At 40.6% G+C, this 19,143-nt stretch overlaps 2 protein-coding genes across 2 annotated transcripts; one reads left to right on the top strand and one right to left on the bottom strand.

Annotated features, from left to right (window-relative positions):
* Positions 1 to 51: 51 nt before the first annotated feature.
* On the bottom strand, positions 52 to 4,880 carry LOC106657249 (coagulation factor VII). Its single transcript, XM_014378644.2, has 10 exons — positions 3,297 to 4,880; positions 2,493 to 2,640; positions 2,253 to 2,407; positions 1,966 to 2,070; positions 1,674 to 1,870; positions 1,438 to 1,592; positions 1,070 to 1,326; positions 808 to 942; positions 487 to 711; positions 52 to 401 (listed from the first exon to the last, which is right to left on the bottom strand). The coding sequence occupies exons 1-10, from the start codon at positions 3,570 to 3,572 to the stop codon at positions 111 to 113; spliced, it is 1,944 nt and encodes a 647-aa protein (XP_014234130.1). The 5' UTR covers positions 3,573 to 4,880; the 3' UTR covers positions 52 to 110.
* An 11,402-nt stretch (positions 4,881 to 16,282) lies between these two features.
* Positions 16,283 to 18,872, top strand: LOC106657248. Its single transcript, XM_014378642.2, has 3 exons — positions 16,283 to 16,518; positions 16,623 to 17,532; positions 17,613 to 18,872. The coding sequence occupies exons 1-3, from the start codon at positions 16,393 to 16,395 to the stop codon at positions 18,695 to 18,697; spliced, it is 2,121 nt and encodes a 706-aa protein (XP_014234128.1). The 5' UTR covers positions 16,283 to 16,392; the 3' UTR covers positions 18,698 to 18,872.
* The last annotated feature ends 271 nt before the right edge of the window (positions 18,873 to 19,143 follow it).

Genomic DNA, 19,143 nt, shown 5'->3' with positions numbered 1-19,143 from the left:
TCTCTCTTTCTCTCTTTGTTTTTTAAAGTTACCTTAAATAAAATTAAGCTATTAAATATTACGTTTTTTTTTTCGTTTCCGTTATTTGTATTTTAAAAAAATAACCGCCGCTATCTAAACGAGTCTTTTCTAACAACTTTGTTGATCCAGTGCACGTAGTTGGATAGCTTGGCGTAGATGCCGTACTTGCCGCGCTTGCCGCAGCCCTCGCCGAAGCTCGTGATGCCGAAGATCGTCCAGGGATGATCGGCGCGCGCGGGATTGCGACAGAGCAGGGGGCCGCCGCTGTCGCCGGCGCACGAGTCCATGCGGCCTCGACGATAGCCCGCGCAGAACATGTTGTTGGTGATCTTGTAGTCGACGTAGACGTCGCGGCACATGTCGTCCGGAACGATCGGTATCTGCGTGGGGAAAGAAAACAACGTTTACCGATCACGTGTAAGATGCGTGTGTATATATACGACGACTTGGACTGCGACGACTCACTCTGGCCTCGTGGAGCACATCGGTGCCGAAGGTGTGCGTCGCATTGGTTTTTCCCCAGCCGATAATCGTGCACAATTGGTCATCGGGCAGCTCCTGCCAAGGTGCCGGCAGGCAGGCGACTCCGCGCGTCTCCGAAGGCGTCAGCGAGACGGGCAGCCTCAGCAGAGCTATGTCGTTGTCCACCGTGTGCGCGTTGTACTTGGGATGCGTCACCGAGTGATCGATCTGCGTGCGCGCCGGTTGAAGAAAAAACGTGTCAGCGTCTTTGTTTATGCTCGTTCTCTCGTTTTTTTTGTTTGTTCAATCAACGCTATTACTTACTTTCAGCTCGATCTCCGTGCCTTCTTTGATCAGCAGATTGTACTCGCCGATGCGCACCGAGAGCCGCTTGCGCACGCAGTGGGCGGCCGTCAGGACCCAGCGCGGAGACACGAGCGTGCCACCGCAAAAAGCTTCCTGTACAGAACAATAATAATACGACGGCGCGCGTGCGGAAGAGGACATTCACATTAGTCATTATTATTATTAATCGGCGAAAGGAGAGAAATGATGATTCCATCGGGCAAAAATGTTCTATACTGACTCCGTATCTGTTCAAGACGGCGACCTGCCAGGGCCATGAACCGGGCAACGTGGGTCGGCCGCCTATTATCCTCGTGAAGTAGGACAGTTTGTTGCTTTTCCGCGCCACGCCGCACTTCCAGGCAGGAGAGGAATTGGAGTAGTCTTCGCTGGCGGTAGCGCTACCGCTGGCTGGCGTTAAGTTGCTATTGCTGCTGCTGCTGCTGCTGCTACCGCCGTCGTCACCGGCGAGATCGGCGAATCGATCTTCTGTCAGATCTTAAAGGATAATGGGGAATTACGACAAGGGATTGCGTAACGCGCGCTGAATAATCATCATCCTCAACGAGGAGGTATATACATGAGAAAAGAGTTTATAGGAGCTCTTACTGCTTGTATCGCTGCCGCTGGCTGCGTTGCTGTTGCCTTCGTAATGTTGATGGATCTTTCGCCTGATCCAGCGTTGACAATAGCTGCCCTCGATGTAGCAATAGGCCGTCTGACGTACGACGTCTTTCGCGCACAAGCCCGGTATCTTGCACCATCTACAGTAAGAAAAAGAGAATGAATTGTTTATTAATCGCAATAAATTCCAGCCGCGAGAAATGCGTGTACGTATTATTTACTTGAGGCGCTGAGTCGTGCAGGACCTCGTACAGGACGACCACTTGCTCCACTTGCCGTACTCGTCTTGGGGCGTCCTGTGGCCGCCGCCGCCGTCGTCGTCTTGCAGCAACTCGTTCTTGCCCTTGCGCCGGTGATGCTGATGATGATGGTGCTTCCTCCGGCTGCCCTTTCGCGCGGCTCTCACCTCGTCGTTGACCTGTGTTGCAAAAATAACACGCGTGCCTTGATATCCTCGCAGAAAATATTATATTTTACGTAACGTAGGTGAGTGCGTGTGTACAGCTGTCGTACCTGAACAATATGATACTCGCGACGCTTCTTCTTGCGTCTGGCCGAGTTTTTTTGTCCGCGACAGCTCGGGCCCGTTTTATCCTCGTCCGTACAAACTCGTTCCTCCTGCGCTCGTTTTCGTTCCCGACGATATGAAAATATTTTATTATATACTTAATACGTGTATCCAAGAGAAGCTGCTGCGGGGGGCAAAAAATCGGCTAGCTCCAGCTCGATCGCTCTCGATTGATATGCCCCGCGCGCATTTTGTAATAAACGATATTTATAGCACGTTACGATATACTCACTCGAAGAAGCGAATTGGCGCACTGGCTCGGCGCGCGGCACTTTTTTATCCGATTCTGCATGCAGTTTCTGTCGCACACCGACCAATCGCTCCAATCGGTGAACTCGCTCCGACCATCGACGTTACCGTTGCTGCTACTCGCCGACGTCGTCGTTTCTGCGTGCAAAATTCAAAAATCGGTATCGGTATGTACGTAGAGACAGAGAGAGAGAGATGCTTCGCGAGCGATAACGACACCTACCATTGTTCGACGACAAGTCCCTCGATCTAAAGGCGAGTTTCGGCAGAGCCGAGGAAACGGACAGAGACTCGCCGCTGGCAGCAGTAGCAGCATCGGCAGCAGCGGAGGTAGCGCTTCGATTTTCCCTCGCCGACTCATTATCGGTAATCTGGAACCAAATCGAAATATTTATCGCGTGTCTCTATCGTACGTAAGGCGTTAATGCACACGATTGCATAGCAGCAGCAGCACGAGGCATAGCTCGCAATGCATAAAAAGATAAGCGTCGGCGACGGCAGTACAGCAGGAGTTGTAGAAGGAGGAGGAGGGATAGGCTCTCTTTCGCGCCTATATACACGTGTTTGCAAAGGATATGTATTATGATGGAGAGCTGCTGCTGCTACTCTTGGGAGAGAGATGATCTGTACACAGTGTGTAAAATACGTGCTCTCGCACGCTGCACGTGGATTATCGAGAAGTGACGTTAAATATACATCGTATATAAAGGCGCAGCTGCGCTTTTCTATAAATACAGAGCACTACAAGTCCGTAGCAGCAGCAGCAGCAATAAAGGTAATTTTAATCTATCGGCTGTAAAGATCGGCTGTATACTGCGATGGCAAATGTGCCGATGCTGCAAGGCACTACATATCTATTGCACCTATATCAATTGCCGCGGCTATATGCAAGCTCGCAGCCAATGTATATCGGCTCGCGTGCACCGACGTTGTCATGATTTCGCGAGAGAGGAGATGCTGTATATTATGTATACCGTGCAGAGAAAGAGAGAGAGAGAGAGAGAGAGAGAGAGAGAGAGAGACTTACCGGTAGTAGCAGTAGGCTGGTGGTAGTGGCGGTGGCGCCTTCGGCCAAACGAACGTTGTTCTGCAGCAGCAGCAGTAGTGCAACGAAGATAAGTAGATACCGCGGCTGCCGCCGTCGCCACCGCTTATAGTATCGCTGTCGATTACCCTCTTCGTGCTTATACTGCTGCTGCTCTTCCGATCTTGTAATCATCTCGTCTCTTGTTGTAGCTGCTGCTGCTTCTTCACTCGTATTAATACCGAAGAACGTAGATCGGAGCAGCCACTCGAGCTCCATCGTCTCAACATTATGGGAGGCCGATTATGTATGTATGATGATGACGATCGTGATGCTGCGTATTATAAAACTATCTGCCGTGTGCTCGAGTTGTTGTATACTCGTCGCTCGTCGCTCCGCGCGCGCGAGAGACGTAGCTCTGGCCGTGCATTAACTAGATCACATCCGTGCGCGGCGACGGCGGCGGTGGCGGCGGATCCACGAGATAAATATATATATGTGTACCGTCGTCTCCTCTTCTCCTCGCGTTGTAATGGTACGCAGAGAGTACGGATACACACGATACACAATACACGAGAGAGGCGAAAAAGTCTATACTGTCTGCTGAGACTCCTCTTGTGCGGTGCGGCCGAGAGAGAGAGAGAGAGAGAGAGAATGTGTACACACACGGACACACACACTTGCACGAAGAGTCGTGCGAGCTGCACAGAGAGCAGAGAGCTATATAAACGACGAGAGAAATATACCAAAGGAGGAGAAGAAGAAGAAGAAGAGGAAGAAGAAAAGATGCTGCATGTCTCTTCTTCTTCTCTCTGTGCGAGGGCGAGGAGCAGCAGCAGCTCACGTTATACTATAAGAGAGCATGGATACGTGCGCTCGGAGCGGAGTGCGGTAGCGCCATACCTAACTTTCGACGAAAAGAGATACACTGCCAGACCGTATAGAAGACGACGCGGGCCCGAGGAGAGACTTTGGACGAAACTGCAGCTCGCAAAAGTACCGAGTTTCTCTTTTTTTTTTCGCGCGCGCGCGGAGCTCGACTGCGCGAATCACGTCGCTTGGACTGCGGGCCAGCTCTGCTCTGCGCTCTGCTCCGCTATGTGTGCAGCGATTGCAATGCTCGAGGATATCGCGTTACCGGCGCGCTTTTAGCGCGCGAGAGACGAGTCCTACTATTGTTACCCGCGGCCGTGCATACATAGGTATATAGTACACCGTCTTCGAGAGATATCTGTCACGCGTGTCAAACGCGACGTAGTTTGTGTATCATTCTCTCCAGACAGCGACGGGGCCACCTCGGCCGCTATATAGCTATTATCCACGCTACTTACCGATTTATATAATTCTTACGTTTACGCGTTTGACACGAGCGTTGCTTACACTCGCTGCGGCGCGTTATAAAAATAAAGTGCGAGTGCAGTAACGATACGATGACAAAAAAATGCGCGACACACTCATACATACATACGGGAGGCACAAAGTCGCGGCGTCGGATTCGTACTTGAGCACGCCGCGCGATGTAATTTATAAGTAAAACTCGACTGATCGAACGCGCATATAAAGTTAAAAACGCTGCACTGACGACGACGACGACGATATATAAGTACGCCGTGCACAAGCGCTATAAATATCTTTCGTCTCTAGAGCAGCTCTCTTTATCTCTCTCTCTGTCTTGTGCACTGACAGAAACGCACGCACACAACAGCACTACTTATATACTCTGCGTGCATTAAATACATCTGTCTGCGCTGCATCAATGCGTGTATATAGATAGACAGATATCTCGCGCGCAAAGTTTAAGTATCTCACGCTCGACTTTTTTCTTTCTTTTTTCTTTTTTTTCTTTTAATTTTAATGCAGCGGCACAGAAGTCGTCCGCGATCGAACTGCGCATTATTCGAGCTGTAAGTATAAGCTAACAAAAAATAAAGTAGTCAATTGGGATGACAATCAGGTGCGCCGGCAAACACAGCATCATTGCGTACACGCGCATGTTGATGTATTATAAGTATACCATGTAATACGCTACACATTTCAGTGTCAAGGTCGCGCCAAGCACGAATCGATCTCCGCATCGAGGCTCTCGAATCGTCGTCGTCGCGCTGATCGACCGCGAGGAGACAGCAGCAGCAGCAACGATCGTGACTATTATAATTGCCGAGTTCCGATCCTTTTCGGAGAATCGCGAAAGGCTTCGCGCGATCGAGTCAAGCCGATAATTGAGCCAAACGCGCGTACGTATCACATATCGTATCGTGCGTAGTAGTATTTAATACTGCAAACTAAACGCGGAGCCCCCAGTACCCGATATGGCCACGCGTGACGGATCAATCAGTCTCATAAGCACATCGCCAGCTCGCGCGCGACCTTCCTGGAGGCCTAGAGAATTAACTACATAATCGCTGTGTGGACACAAAAAAAATTAACTCTTTTCTTTCTTGTCTCCCGCGCACGATTCGGTTTACATACAGTGTCACCGCGCACGAAAATCAAGAGCATTTATGTAAAGCAATGCTATTGTATTACGCGAGTACTCGCACGTGCTCTCGAGCGAAAGTTTATATATATGCGTGTGAGACTGATCATCGATCGCGTGTGCGAAATCTATTGCAATGGGAAAAATGTTATCGGCAAAATTACCATATTCATATATAGTAAGCGCGAAGAATTATACTCCAAGTAATTTCACTATAGGTGTAACATCGTAAAATTTGCAATACTGTATAGGTAATTTTTATGAGAATTTTCGAGTACATTTTTTTATTACCATTTCCTACAGGTGTTTTTCCCAGGCGTAACATCGTGCTAAAAATGAATATGATATTAAATGCGTAACCGTTTGCATAACGATCCGACACTCCAGCAGCCTCTCCTCTCCTCAAAGTTATCAAAACAAATACACGATCTAAGCACCATAATCGTTTCTACTACGTTTTAGTTGACCCACTTTACTTTCTCTTGAATAAACTTTGAATTCAAGTATCTACTAGCAAACGGTGTACGAAAAGAAGTGTCGTAATTTGAAAATCATTTGACGACAAATTTACGCTTTACTGGATCATTTTACCATCGGTCGATAAGATATTTTATAATATTGACAGCCGCGCAATGTAGAGGGGAGTCCAGAAGAGGAAAAATATACTCCGTGATTTTTAATTTAGTTTTTTTTTGTATTAATTTTTGCCTGAGAGTCGCAATATCCTCGGTGAGGAGGCGTAAGCAAAACGCAACCGCACGATAGTCGAATAGGGCCCAGCGGAGCAGCAGCAGAGCATGTAGACTCCACGATACTGCTGGAGTGGAGGGATGTGCGATATAAGATGGAATTAGATGGATCAATTGCCTTAAATCAATACTTAAAATTGCAAATTAATTTCTCATAACAAAGTATTTATTAATATTGGAAAAATTGTGCTCACTTATTCCTAGTAATCAGCAAAATTAGTATTGAATCATCACACGTACCACAAGTGCTACACCCAAGAAAATAAAAATTGATTTTTAATAAACGTAATTTTGGGAAACTCTTCAGAAGAAACCATATAAGTACTAGAGTACTAGCTGATGGGAGATCGAACATCTTAGAGAGGATACTTTATTCACGCCTATTGTTTTTCAATAACTTTGCTTTTTGACTCTAACCTATTAAGGGGAGGCTCTCATGATACTCGATCATAAAATCGATTTTTTTTGCTTACTTAGTTAGCAAATGTCCCGTAGAATACACCCCCGAACCCCTTTTTACCAAAATCGATTTAGTTATAAAGTTATAGGCAAAAAACTCAAGCTGTCTTTTTACGAGGGAACGATGTATGTATGTGAGTGATTCTGACTAACTTTTAAAATAACGCCTCAGAAAATTTTTGATGAAAAATTAAGGGGCACAGTATCAGGAATGAATTTTTCTTGAAGATTATCAACAAAGAATCCCAAAATTAACTTTGGGCTTTATTTTCCTCCATAGTCCATTGGGGAAACCCGATTTGAATGTGGATCAAAATAAAAATTCTTTAAATTTTCGAATTACACCGATCTAGACGCGCTTTTGATATGTTATAGTACATGGTAAAAAAATCCTAAAGCCAAAATTTTACACCCCATCCCCCTCCTAGCCACTCCACCCCAATAAATGTCCATTTTTTATTTATATTCATTCTGAAGCCCTGAAGTAATTAAAAAATTTGAAAAAATTCATAAAAGTACATATCAACAAATCTAATCACCTTGAATATTTTCAGATTTTTCGAGGGCTTCAGGCCTTCAAATAAAATAATTAAAAATTTGGAACATTTATATACGGTCATACGAGCCAAAATCAAACTCGAAAATTTTTTTCTGTGTTTTATCACATTGAAAAACATGACCTTAAATTTCTTTGGATTTTTTTAAGTTTTCTTATGCACCTTTTGAAGCGAAAAAAACCCTTTTTCTTTCATGTGTTTTCATGTGACATTATTTATATCATGCCGCACATTATTATCTACGCACATAAGCGCGCGTCTATGGGTCGCTTATCGCGTGATACAATGCAAACATTTTACTAATATTATCCAAAAAATTTCATTAGTGTTTAATGACCTCAGTCTGCGAAATATAGAAATGTCCCAGAGCATGTGTAATTAGTAGCTGAGCCGAAAAATTATATTAAAAAATGCGTTGTAAAACAATTTTTTAAATAAAAAAAGAAAATGTATGAAAAAAAATTATTTGTTGAATAATTTATTTATTCATGATAAGAAAAAATTTTTCATGAGAAAAAATTTGTTTATAAAAATTTTTCATGAAAAAAAAATTGTTTATAAAAATTGTTTATAAAATTTTCCATGAAAAAAATTTTTTTTATAAATTAATTTATTTATTCATAGTAGAAAAAAAAATTCATGAAAAAAAAAAAATTTTTCCAAAAATTTTCAAGTGATTAACGCAGGATCATCGAATGTTCAATCCAACATAGAATTCTTATTATATAAGGAACAGAGTTCTGGTTGGGCTCATTTTGTTCGTCTTTTCAAGCCCTTTTTAAACGTGTATACAGATATAAAAAAACAATAGTCTATTTTCAAAAATGACAGTATATAGAAAAAAGCTAAAAGTTCAAATAATCCAGTATGCGCGGAAAACCTTCTGGGAAATTTCCAATTTAGGAGGAACAAGTTCAGGTCATCAATTTTTTTAAAGTATGTGAATAAAGGAAGGTAACATGAAAATTTCAGATCATTTGGTTAATAGTCCATTTTTTAAGAAGCTATCGAAAATTTATTTTACTCGCAGTACGTTTTTCGACTCATGGGTAAAATCGATTTTCAAATGGCGATACAAAAAAGACGTGCCACCAAAACGCTCAAAAATAAAAGTGTAGATCTCTCAAGTCTTCTTAAAGACCCTGATAAAATTTCAGAACTGTGCATTGTAAATTACCTGACTTACACATCAGTACGTGCAATTTTAAAAGTTAATCATAAACACTCATGTATGTACATTCACTTTCTAAAACTTTAAACGCGTTTTTCTCGAAACTATGTTTTCTGAATCGGGCGGCAAGATATCTCGACAAGTACTGCACTTAGAGATACGCTTTTTTTTTTTTTTTAAAGCTGATTAAATTGTCTGGAGGTTGAACCTATGAAATTTTAACTTTTTTCATTATTATTACTTTTTACAGCCCTTAAAAGAGCCATAAAAGGGCAAAAAAAAGAAATTTTTTTCCGAAGTCCGCCATTTTATCAATTTGTAATTTTTTTGCTATTATTTAGGTTCAACCTCCAGCAAATGTCATCTGGTTTAAGAGGAACTTCGCATTTTTAGTTTCGGGCAAAAACTGAAGGCGCAAGCTTGCCGCCCGTTGAGGTACCTTTTTTGAACACGACCTCCATCAAACGCAGCTAGGCGATAAATAATTCGATATTTTGGTCTGAAAAAATTTGTTAATATAGTTAAATACATACTTTATAAGTACCAAAACAACTTGACTGCATTATTCACTTCCTTCCACGAAAAAAAAAATCACGAAAAACACGTCATTTTTGAGGCGCTAGATGAGAGCCTTCCCTTAACGCCAGGGAGACGCAATTTTGAAATTCCACTTTGAGCTCTTACCATGTCTCCATCGACACAAGAAAAATTATGAAAACCATTTTATTTAATGGTTTTGAGGGTGTTCTTTTCAATGGTGATGTTTGAAATTGCATAAATTAACAATTTAAAATGAAAAATTGTCAATTTACAATAAAAAACGTGTTTATGAGGAGAAATTTTTTTTTCATATCAATGTTAAAACTTCATATCATTGTTATATGAGGGTGAAGTATATGTAGAACGTGACCTCGCGGTCTCTACTTTAAGGAACCTTGTTACTCTTGTCAAACAATATTTTTTTCTTAGTACGTTCATAGTGGTGGTAATTTTACAAGGCAAAAATTTAGACTTGTTTTTCTGTGACGTCTTATCTACTATCTCATGTTGAACGCAATCGTCAATTTTTTACGTCTTTCTTAGCAAACAACAATTTCACGAATCTGCTCAACATGAGATAGTTGAAAAGACGTCACAAAACAACGAGTTTAAATTTTTGCCTTCGCTAAACTACGCTACCACCACTATGAACGTACTATAAGAAAAAAATATTTTTGTGCTACCCCAACCTAAAATAACATTTTGCTCCCGCTGAGCAAAACCAAAATGTTACTTTAGGCTGGGGGACTCACAAAGAAGTGTATTTGCACCTATGTAGCGAAAAAAGAAATTCTACGTGCTCTGAGACTTTCCAGTTTTTCACTCCCTAGGTGCAAAATATACTATGTTTCCATACCAGCGGCCCGAAAGTGACTACTTCCCTGCCGCTGCTCAAAGCGGGAAGAGCGATTTTCGGGTCACTGTGTATGATAAATAGTATGCAGGTCTATGTCGCGAAAAAAGAAAGCCTCCGAGCACGTGTTTATCGGCCTCGGCTTCGCCTTGGCCACTATTTACACGTACTCTGGGACTTTTCTGTTTTTCGCGGCGTAGGGCAGTAATATACTATTGACAAAAGTAACATGGCTCCTTAAAGTAGAGACCGCGAGGTGACGTTCGATAAATATTTCATCCTTATATAACAATGATACGGAGTTTAAACTTTGATATGAAAAAAAAAAATTTCTCCTCATAAACACGTTTTTTATTGTAAATTGACAATTTTTTATTTTAAATTGTTAATTTATGCAATTTTAAACATCACCATTGAAATGGACACGAAAACGATATATTTCATCAAATGATAATGTATTTATGAAATAAAAAATCGAAAATAATTTCTATAATTTATTTATTTGAATAATATGGAAAATCTACAAAATCACATTACAGCAGAAATTAAAAATTACACAGTACGCTTATGCTTATCGCCATAGTGAGTTGAGGTCTGCATAAATATCAAGCCAATACCACGGAAAGTGCTACTTTCCGCACGCTGCGCCTTACGGGAAAATCTTAAAATCGACTTCCTGCACTCGATGATGAAAAATAATATACGTAACTGAGACAGAGGGTTGTCTATCTTGCAAGATGGACTGGGCATGTCATTATTTCCAGCTGTAACTATTGGGGACTAATTTGGGCCTCCAAGATGGCCGTTTCAATAGCAGGTCCTATGCTTTTATTTTGTTACTTCACAATAGAAGAACTGACATGAGCGGGTCACTTTTCTCCGCATCGCTCAGATTGCTGTTTGCCAAGTAAATACGCCATGAATCTTCCGTCCTAAATGACCGATCGATGATTTTTTCACAGCAGAGAATCGGCAGTCGATTGCGCGTCAGCTCCAAGAATGAATCCAGTGCCCATCGCCGGAAAACTCCTCTGGATAGTTTCTCGCATAGATGCTCAATGCAAGCGCCACGAAAACATATGTCAATTGAATAGAATTGATCCGAGTGCGCCAACTTATAGTAGTCCTCAAATGTGAGCAATTTTTCGACCTCTTCGCTTCGTAACTTCACCACATCATTGAGCGACAGACTCGGCTTGACCATTATTTTTTTTGCTTCTCTTTCAAACTTATCGAAATAGAACACGTCATCATTCAAAAATTCATCAAGACTCACTGTTGGAGGTTTTTTGGGATATTTCTGATTGGCAAACACTTTTATGATTGTCAGGGAGGCACCTCGGTCCAGTTCATAGCCTTTATCCTCGAGAAGTTCGACAATAGCTAGAGTCCCAGACATCAGTCTTAATTTATAACGAAAGTCAAAATACCGGTTTGTTTCAAATGCCGGAAAAAAATAACTCGCAGCGGGAAAAACGAAACTAGACATATCAGCGCCACGATCTAACAGATACTTGACCCCATTCAATAAAACATGCGCCACAGCTAATTGCAGTGGGCTCCGCTTTAATTTGTCCCGGGCGTCGATCTCTATCGTCTTCTGGATGTCGTCACAGATCTCGAAGAATTTCTCCACAAATCCATCGTCTTCTTCTCTCTGGCAAATAAAATGCAGAGGAGTCATTCCTTCCGCATTGGCTGAATTAGGATCTTGGCCTCTTCTCAGCAGCAATTCGGTTGTATCCTTTGTGAGGAGATAGTGGTTTTGCATAAAAAAGTGCAACGGTGTGTTCCCATCATTATCCCGGGCGTCGATCTCTACCGTCTTCTGCATGTCGTCGCAGATATTTACGAATTTGTCCACAAAACCATCGTCGACTTGTCTCTGGCAAATAAAATGCAGAGGAGTCAATCCTTTGGCATTGACTGAATAAGGAACGGCGCCTTTTCTCAGCAGCAATTCGGTTGTTTCCTTTGTGACGAGATGGTGGTTTTGCATTAAAAAGTGCAACGGTGTGTTCCCATCATTATCCCGGGCGTCGATCTCTACTGTCAGCTGAATTTCGTCGATGATCTTGAAGAAATGTTCTGCCATGTCCTGGTTATAGAATCTGCAAATTGTGTGCAGAGGAGTCCGCCCCACTGCATCAGCTAAGTTTGGATCGACGCCGTTTCTCAGCAGCACTTCGACCATCTGTACACTACATCTACTGGACAGAGCGCAGACTAATGCTGTCCGTCCCTTCTTGTCTACGGCGTTGACCTGACACGGCTGATTAAATTCGTCATTGATCTCGAAAAATATCTTCGCCAAGTCATCATTGTCTTTTCTCTTGCAAATAAAATGCAAAGTAGTCATTCCCTCCGCATTGGCTGAATTAGGATTTGTGCTTCTTCTCAGCAGCAATTCGATTGTTTCCTTTGCGACGCGGCGGTAGTTATGCATTAACGAGTGCAACGGTGTGTTCCCATCATTATCGCGGACGTCGACCTCTACCGTCAGCTGACTTTCGTCGACGATCTTGAAGAAATGTTCCACCATCTCCTGGTTCTGGAATTCGCAAATCTCGTGCAGAGGAGTCAATCCTTTGGCATTGGCTGAATTAGGATCTGCGCCTCTTCTCAGCAGCAATTCGATTGTTTCCTTTGTGAGGAAATACAATTTTTGCATTAAAAAGTGCAACGGCGTGTTCCCCTCATTGTCCCGGGCGTCGATCTCTACCGTCAGCTGAATTTCGTCTATGATCTTGAAGAAATGTTCTGCCATGTCCTGGTCATAGAATTTGCAAATTGTGTGCAGAGGAGTACACCCCCCTGCATCAGCTAAGTTTGGATCGACGCCGTTTCTCAGCAGCACTTCGACCATCTGTACACTACAGTGACTGGACAGAGCGCAGACTAATGCTGTCCGTCCCTTCTTGTCTACGGCGTTGACTTGCCACGGCTGATTGAACTCGTCGTTGATCTCGAAAAATATCTTCGCCAAGTCAGCGTCGTCGCCGTCGTCGTAGATTTCCAAACAAATAATGTGGAGAGGTGTTGATCCACTCTGGTCAAAAGTCAAATTTAGGCGCCTATTTTTCGCGGCATTTCTCAGTAGCAATTGGACAATCTGTTTTTTACAGCCGTAATGGCGCAGAGCATAGTGTAATGGTGTTTGACCCTTCTTGTCCTCGACCTCGATCTGCACCGGTTTATCGAGTTCTTCGTTGATCTTGAAAAACATCTCTAGCAAGTCATGACCTTCACCTTTCCGGCAAATTATGTGCAAAGGTGTAAGTCCCTCCGCATCGGCTAAATTGGGATTGGCATCTCTTCTCAGAAGTGCTTCGGCTGTCTGCTTTTTACCTTTGAGTAGAGCCCAGTGTAGCGGTGTCCGGCCCTTCTTGTCCAAGACATCAATCTGTATCACCTGATCGACTTCTTTGGCGAAGTTGAGGAGTAGCTCGGCCAAATCATCGCGCCGTTTATAACACGCCACGTGAAGAGGTGTGCGGCCTTTGAACACCAAGTTCGGATCGGCGCCGTTTCTCAGCAACGAATCAGCCGCCTTTCTGTGGCTGAACTGCAGAGCCAAGTGTAGTGGCGGATTAATAATTAAGCTTCCGTTCGGGCAATTGGGGTCCTGGCCAAACTCGAGGAATTTCTCGATGACATCGACATGACCAGACACACAAGCAGCATGAAAATGGCTGAATCCGTCGTGGTCGGTGTAATTTACGTCAAATCTGTTGTAAATGTTAAAAAGCTCACGGACGAGGTCTAAGCGCAAACGTCTGGTAGCATCATGGAGGGCTGTGGTGCGATTCAGCAATGGCTTGCCGTCTCCATCGATTTTGGGCTCGTCTTTGTAGCCACTGCGAGTCACAAACTCGACTAGTCGATTTCCTGCGCCATAGGCTTGCAGGTCAGTATACTCTGAAGTTGCGGACACCATTAGGAGACGATCTATTTCTTCTTGTGTAAAAATATCTCGCAGATTCGGAAGTTGGCCCTTCCAATCGCTGATCACGGAGTCGAGTTGATCGAGAAATTCTCGTAATTCTTCTTCGATATCCCAATTTACCTTTTCACGCATACTCCTCAACGTAACCACATTTTCTTGGTTAAAACGATCCACGTGTTCGGAATCGAGGTCGTTGCCCTCGCCGTGAAAACTAATTGAATCGGATTTATCGTCGAACATTATTCTGCTAATTCACAGATACACACACGCACACTCGATATCTTGTAATTTAAAATATTAATTTTTTTAACACCACTTGTTGCAGTCGATGCGATATCTTGGTCGGTATTCACGTTGCGGCGTCTTAATGTGGACTGACTCATACATGCTCTAAGATCCACATAGAGAGAATAAAAAGTACGTGGGCGAAGCTAAAAGAGAAAGTAGCTCGAGAAATGGAGGCGTTAATTCAGTAACGACTACAAAACCTAAATCCACCGCAGTTCGGACCACTTGTGGGTTATACAAACAGATAACAGCTCGTCGCTATAGCTGACTTAAGGAGGCTCGATCAAAGTATCTGGTGCTATGTCAGGTATTATACATTTAGTTGTTTAAAAAATTTCAAAAATGTACAAGTATCTTTAAAGTTTTTATAATTATTTCTTAATTTATTTACAAGTTTTCCACATTTTCTTCCTCTGTGTACTTATCTCTTGTTAATTTATCTCATTCAACATTCGAAGAATTACAACCGGCACAATTTTTACACGCTAAATTGCAGGATAATCCGTGTTTTCTGCACCCACACGTCTTACCACAATCTTTTTGGCAACTGCAAAAAATCAAACTTATTACGCTGTGTGGACCTGGAGGCTGCGTCATTCTTTTAGCTTTTAAGGAATTATCTGTCGTTTCTCATCCCTAGGAAGTTGGATCACAAATATTATCGCTGAACAACCAATTTTGCAATTTTACATATACACGCTTCGAGTACTGTGTAAAAGCGTCCATAGTTGGCAAAAATTTACAAGGATTACTTTTTTATTGTTTTTTATAATTTGTGTATACATATTGCATCTTTATATTTGAGCCAAATGAATATTGCTTGATTTTTCCTTGTCATATAAAGTCAGTTTCCAAAAAGTAATTGGAACTTTATACATTGCTAGTACTAATTGTCAACCATGTTCAACTATAGTTTCAATAGTCATATTGATGTCTTTGAATTGTTTTGCATGTTAGGTAAGGTCGAGGTTTATATTTTGAAATATGTTGAAGAATTTCATTTTGCCTTGGCCATAGCTAGCGGCTACTGTATCGCAACCTGTGAATGCATGAAGAAATAAAATATTTTCTTGGACAAATGGGAGGTGCCTCGAAGAATATAATTCAGCTGGTTTATTTATCTCAGTTGGCCTTAAAAAAAATTCTAAATTACTTGGAGTAAACGCAGTGATTAGCACTAAGACGTCCCTGTCTTCTGACACAACAACTACTTTTTCATTAATATCTTCGGTCAATTTTATTGCAGTTATTACTATGGTTTTATCCGCATCAGCTGAATATTGTAAATGATTAATTTTTTTTTCATCGAGTTTATTTTGTAACATATTTTCCTTGAAATAAATGTATTAAAAATGAAATAAATGAATTAAATACTATTTACGATACAACTTAAGAAGACAAAATGATTAGGGCCCTCCTGTGCCAGGTGAATGGTAGTTTATTTTCGTAGTGATATTCATTTTTAGCTACCCCGTAAACCCTACAAGATTGAAATTAGACTCATTTTTATCGATATTTAGTGAAATACATATATCGAAAAAACCGTTAGTTCAAGATGCATTTCTAAAATGCATTTTTCTCATCCACGGATGCAATTTTTAATTTTTCCTTCATAAATTTTGTTCACAAAATTTTTAGACGCTCCCCCGAATCGAATGCCGAAAACCGCTTCTCCTCCGACTTACTGTTAAAAAAATTGGAGATTTGGCCGTTTTTAGTGCCTTATTTCCTCAACTGAAAAGAAGTGTTGTAATTTGAAAATCATTTGACAACAAAATCACGCTTTTTACTGGATCCACCATTACCATCGGTTTACCATCGGTCGATAATATATTTTATAATATTGACAGCTGCGCAAGGTAGAGCGGAGTCCATAAGAGAGGATTAAATGTCAACTAATGATTATGCACGTGTCCGCCTATACATATGGAAATAACCGGCCGGCGCCTGTATGTAAACAACACCAAATCACGTTAGCTGACAAAACTGTGGCGACTAGTGCGAGTGTGCGTCGTTTTTAATTGAAATTATAGGGCTTGTTCAAAGTGATAAGATCAGTCATGGAGGCGAGATTATTTCAGACTCGACGATTTCGTCCTTATATCGATGGCAGTCAGAAATATCGCTGCAAATGGTCGAGCGACGATCGCGTAGCAATTTTAACCCTCAACGAGGTCATAATATACGTAAGTTATTTTCCGATTCGCAGTACGTTTACTTTATTCCTTGACAATAAAATTCCATTCGATTTATAAAAACAGATTTTACTTTATTTTACTTTATTTTCTAGAGTATTGTGCACAAGATGACCGAAGTAGATGTAAACAATTACTTAAAATTATCCAGTCCGAGCTTTATCTACGCGCGTCAGGAAATTAACACCTCTTCTGATGATCTAGATTCCTCCGATGAGCTTTTTGATTTGAGGAGGCAAGATTACTTGAATACTCGATTTCCGGATGATTGCGAAATGGACAATGAAATTAGAGACGTTTTTTGGTCGCCGAAAAATTTAATAAATCCAAACCAATGTATGCTAGCCGTTATAACATCCGATGGTGTTTTAGAACTGGCTGCACAAGCGGATGATGAATGGATTTCTGTTCATGACTTTACCACTCAATGGAATCAAATTATCAACCCTTCTGACATGACCGATAATGGGAGTTTAGCAGCCTGTAAATCAAATTCTAATCGATTATTTTGCGCAACTTCGGCATGGAGTTGCTGTTATAAAGATGATGACCAGTCAAATTATGCCTACTTTATATCAGCTTATGAAAGTTCTGAAATTGCAATTTGGAAAGTTAAAGGTATAAATAGTGAAGATATTGGACTTGATTTAAAAATGGATATAGAACTTAAATTTAAATACAAACTTCAAAATACTGCAATTATCAGTGCATTATCATGGATAGAAATAGATAAGGATAATTACATGCTTCTTGTGGGATTCAGTGATAGTCATATTGATTGCCTTAAAATAAACCAACACAAAAGTGAAATTTTAATGTCATTTTGTGAACCAATTTTGAATAACTCTAACTATGGTCCAGTTAACTCCATTCAGTTAGTGGAACAAAAAGACAATTTTATCGATGTTGTAGTTATTAATGAATGCATTTTAAGTACGCTTTGCATCAATACCAAAGGAAATATGATTAGCATGAAATGTGCTACTTTTCCATTTGCTATAACTGGTAAGAATTTTTTTTATTATTTACTTCTAATTAATCATAGTTATGAAAATCTCACTGATATTAAATTTATATCAAAATAGGTGCAAGTCATATTGAACCTGATTTGATGTTAGTCACTACTATTGAGTGCAACATGTTGATAGTTAAAAATTTACAAAATCAAAAAGAAATAACTTATACAGAAATAAAATCAGATTTACCAAAAGATGGTCTGCAATACCTAGGACTAGGATGCTCTCAAAATAAAGTTATATTTTCAGTTATTTGCAGTCCAGCTGTAGTACATGATGCCTTGGCTAATAGACAACCTAGTTCAATAAATTTTTTTAGTCTATTTGACCTTTTTCAAAAAGATCTCGTTCTTACACTTCTTAGTAAACCAACTCTACAGGATAACTGGGACTTTTTGGAGTTGATTAAAGTTAATATGTTAAAAGACAATGATATTTCGCTGAATTTGAAAAAACTTATATCAAATTTAGAGAAGTTATCTTTTCATGAGTGTCGTGTTGCATATTGGATCATGTCATTTATTTTGGTAGCAAAGCAAAGTAATGAGCAAGAAGATACAAACTTACAATGTAATGTAAACTTGGCTGAACAAATCGAAACAGCAAAATCATACATATTATCCTATTCAGCATCAGAACGACTGAAATATTTGTCCCAACAAGAAATATTGAATGATTATCAAAAAATGAGTATTTATTTATTACAATGTCATTTAAATGTATGGCTTGCTGGCGAAGATAAGGAGTCAGAAGATAAGGAATTAGAAATGCCACTTATAATGACAGTCAAAGAGGCTCTAAAAGTCACTAGCCAATTTGAAGATGTACAACAGGAGAACTGTGATAAATGCAATGTACCAATTTTGGAGCCTTGGGCTGAAAGCTGTTCATCTGGTCACTTTTTGGAAAGATGTCCGATAACAGGTCTCCAAGTACACGAAGTACGACACCGCATGTGCTCAATTTGTCATCAATTGTATCACCCTTGTTTAGATGCTGAAATTGATGAGATGAAATGTTTATATTGTCATTTGCCAGTAATGTATGATACAAATATTCCTTTTGAGAGTCTACATATCAGTGATAAAAATTTATCTAGGCCTAACAAAGGAGCTTTTTCTGATAATGAATTTCTAGAGGATATTGATGATTAACTCATACAGGTGTTACATTAATGGTTTTAGATCTGTGAAGAACTATTTTTAGTTAATCAGCAAAATAATGTTTTAATTACAGCTCTCTTGTAAATAATTGTACTTATAAGTGTATTCAATGAATGAAACAACTGTATAGAATATACAAACCTTATGTAAAAACTTTTTTCCGTAAATACAAATAAATACATATATTTATATTACAATTCTCAGTTTGGTGCCAAAGTTTTTCAATTCTTTTTTTTAAATCGTTGACTTTTCCATAACTATTGTTGAAATTATAAAAATGTAGTTTATTGCTACATACACATACATACGTCCTTCTAATCGGTATAGACGTGTAGTAGGAACAAATACACCAAAAACCGAAGAGATAACAGCACCAGTTACTGGATGATCTAATAATTTACAGGTACAAGTACAACATAATGAGGTGTTTAATTAAT

This window comes from Trichogramma pretiosum, unplaced genomic scaffold, assembly GCF_000599845.2.
Source record: "Trichogramma pretiosum strain Unisexual culture from Peru unplaced genomic scaffold, Tpre_2.0 scaffold66, whole genome shotgun sequence".
Classification (NCBI taxonomy): Eukaryota; Metazoa; Arthropoda; class Insecta; order Hymenoptera; family Trichogrammatidae; genus Trichogramma; species Trichogramma pretiosum.
The sequence above is the reverse complement of the archived record's forward strand: the minus strand, read 5'-3'. Positions and strand labels throughout refer to the sequence as shown.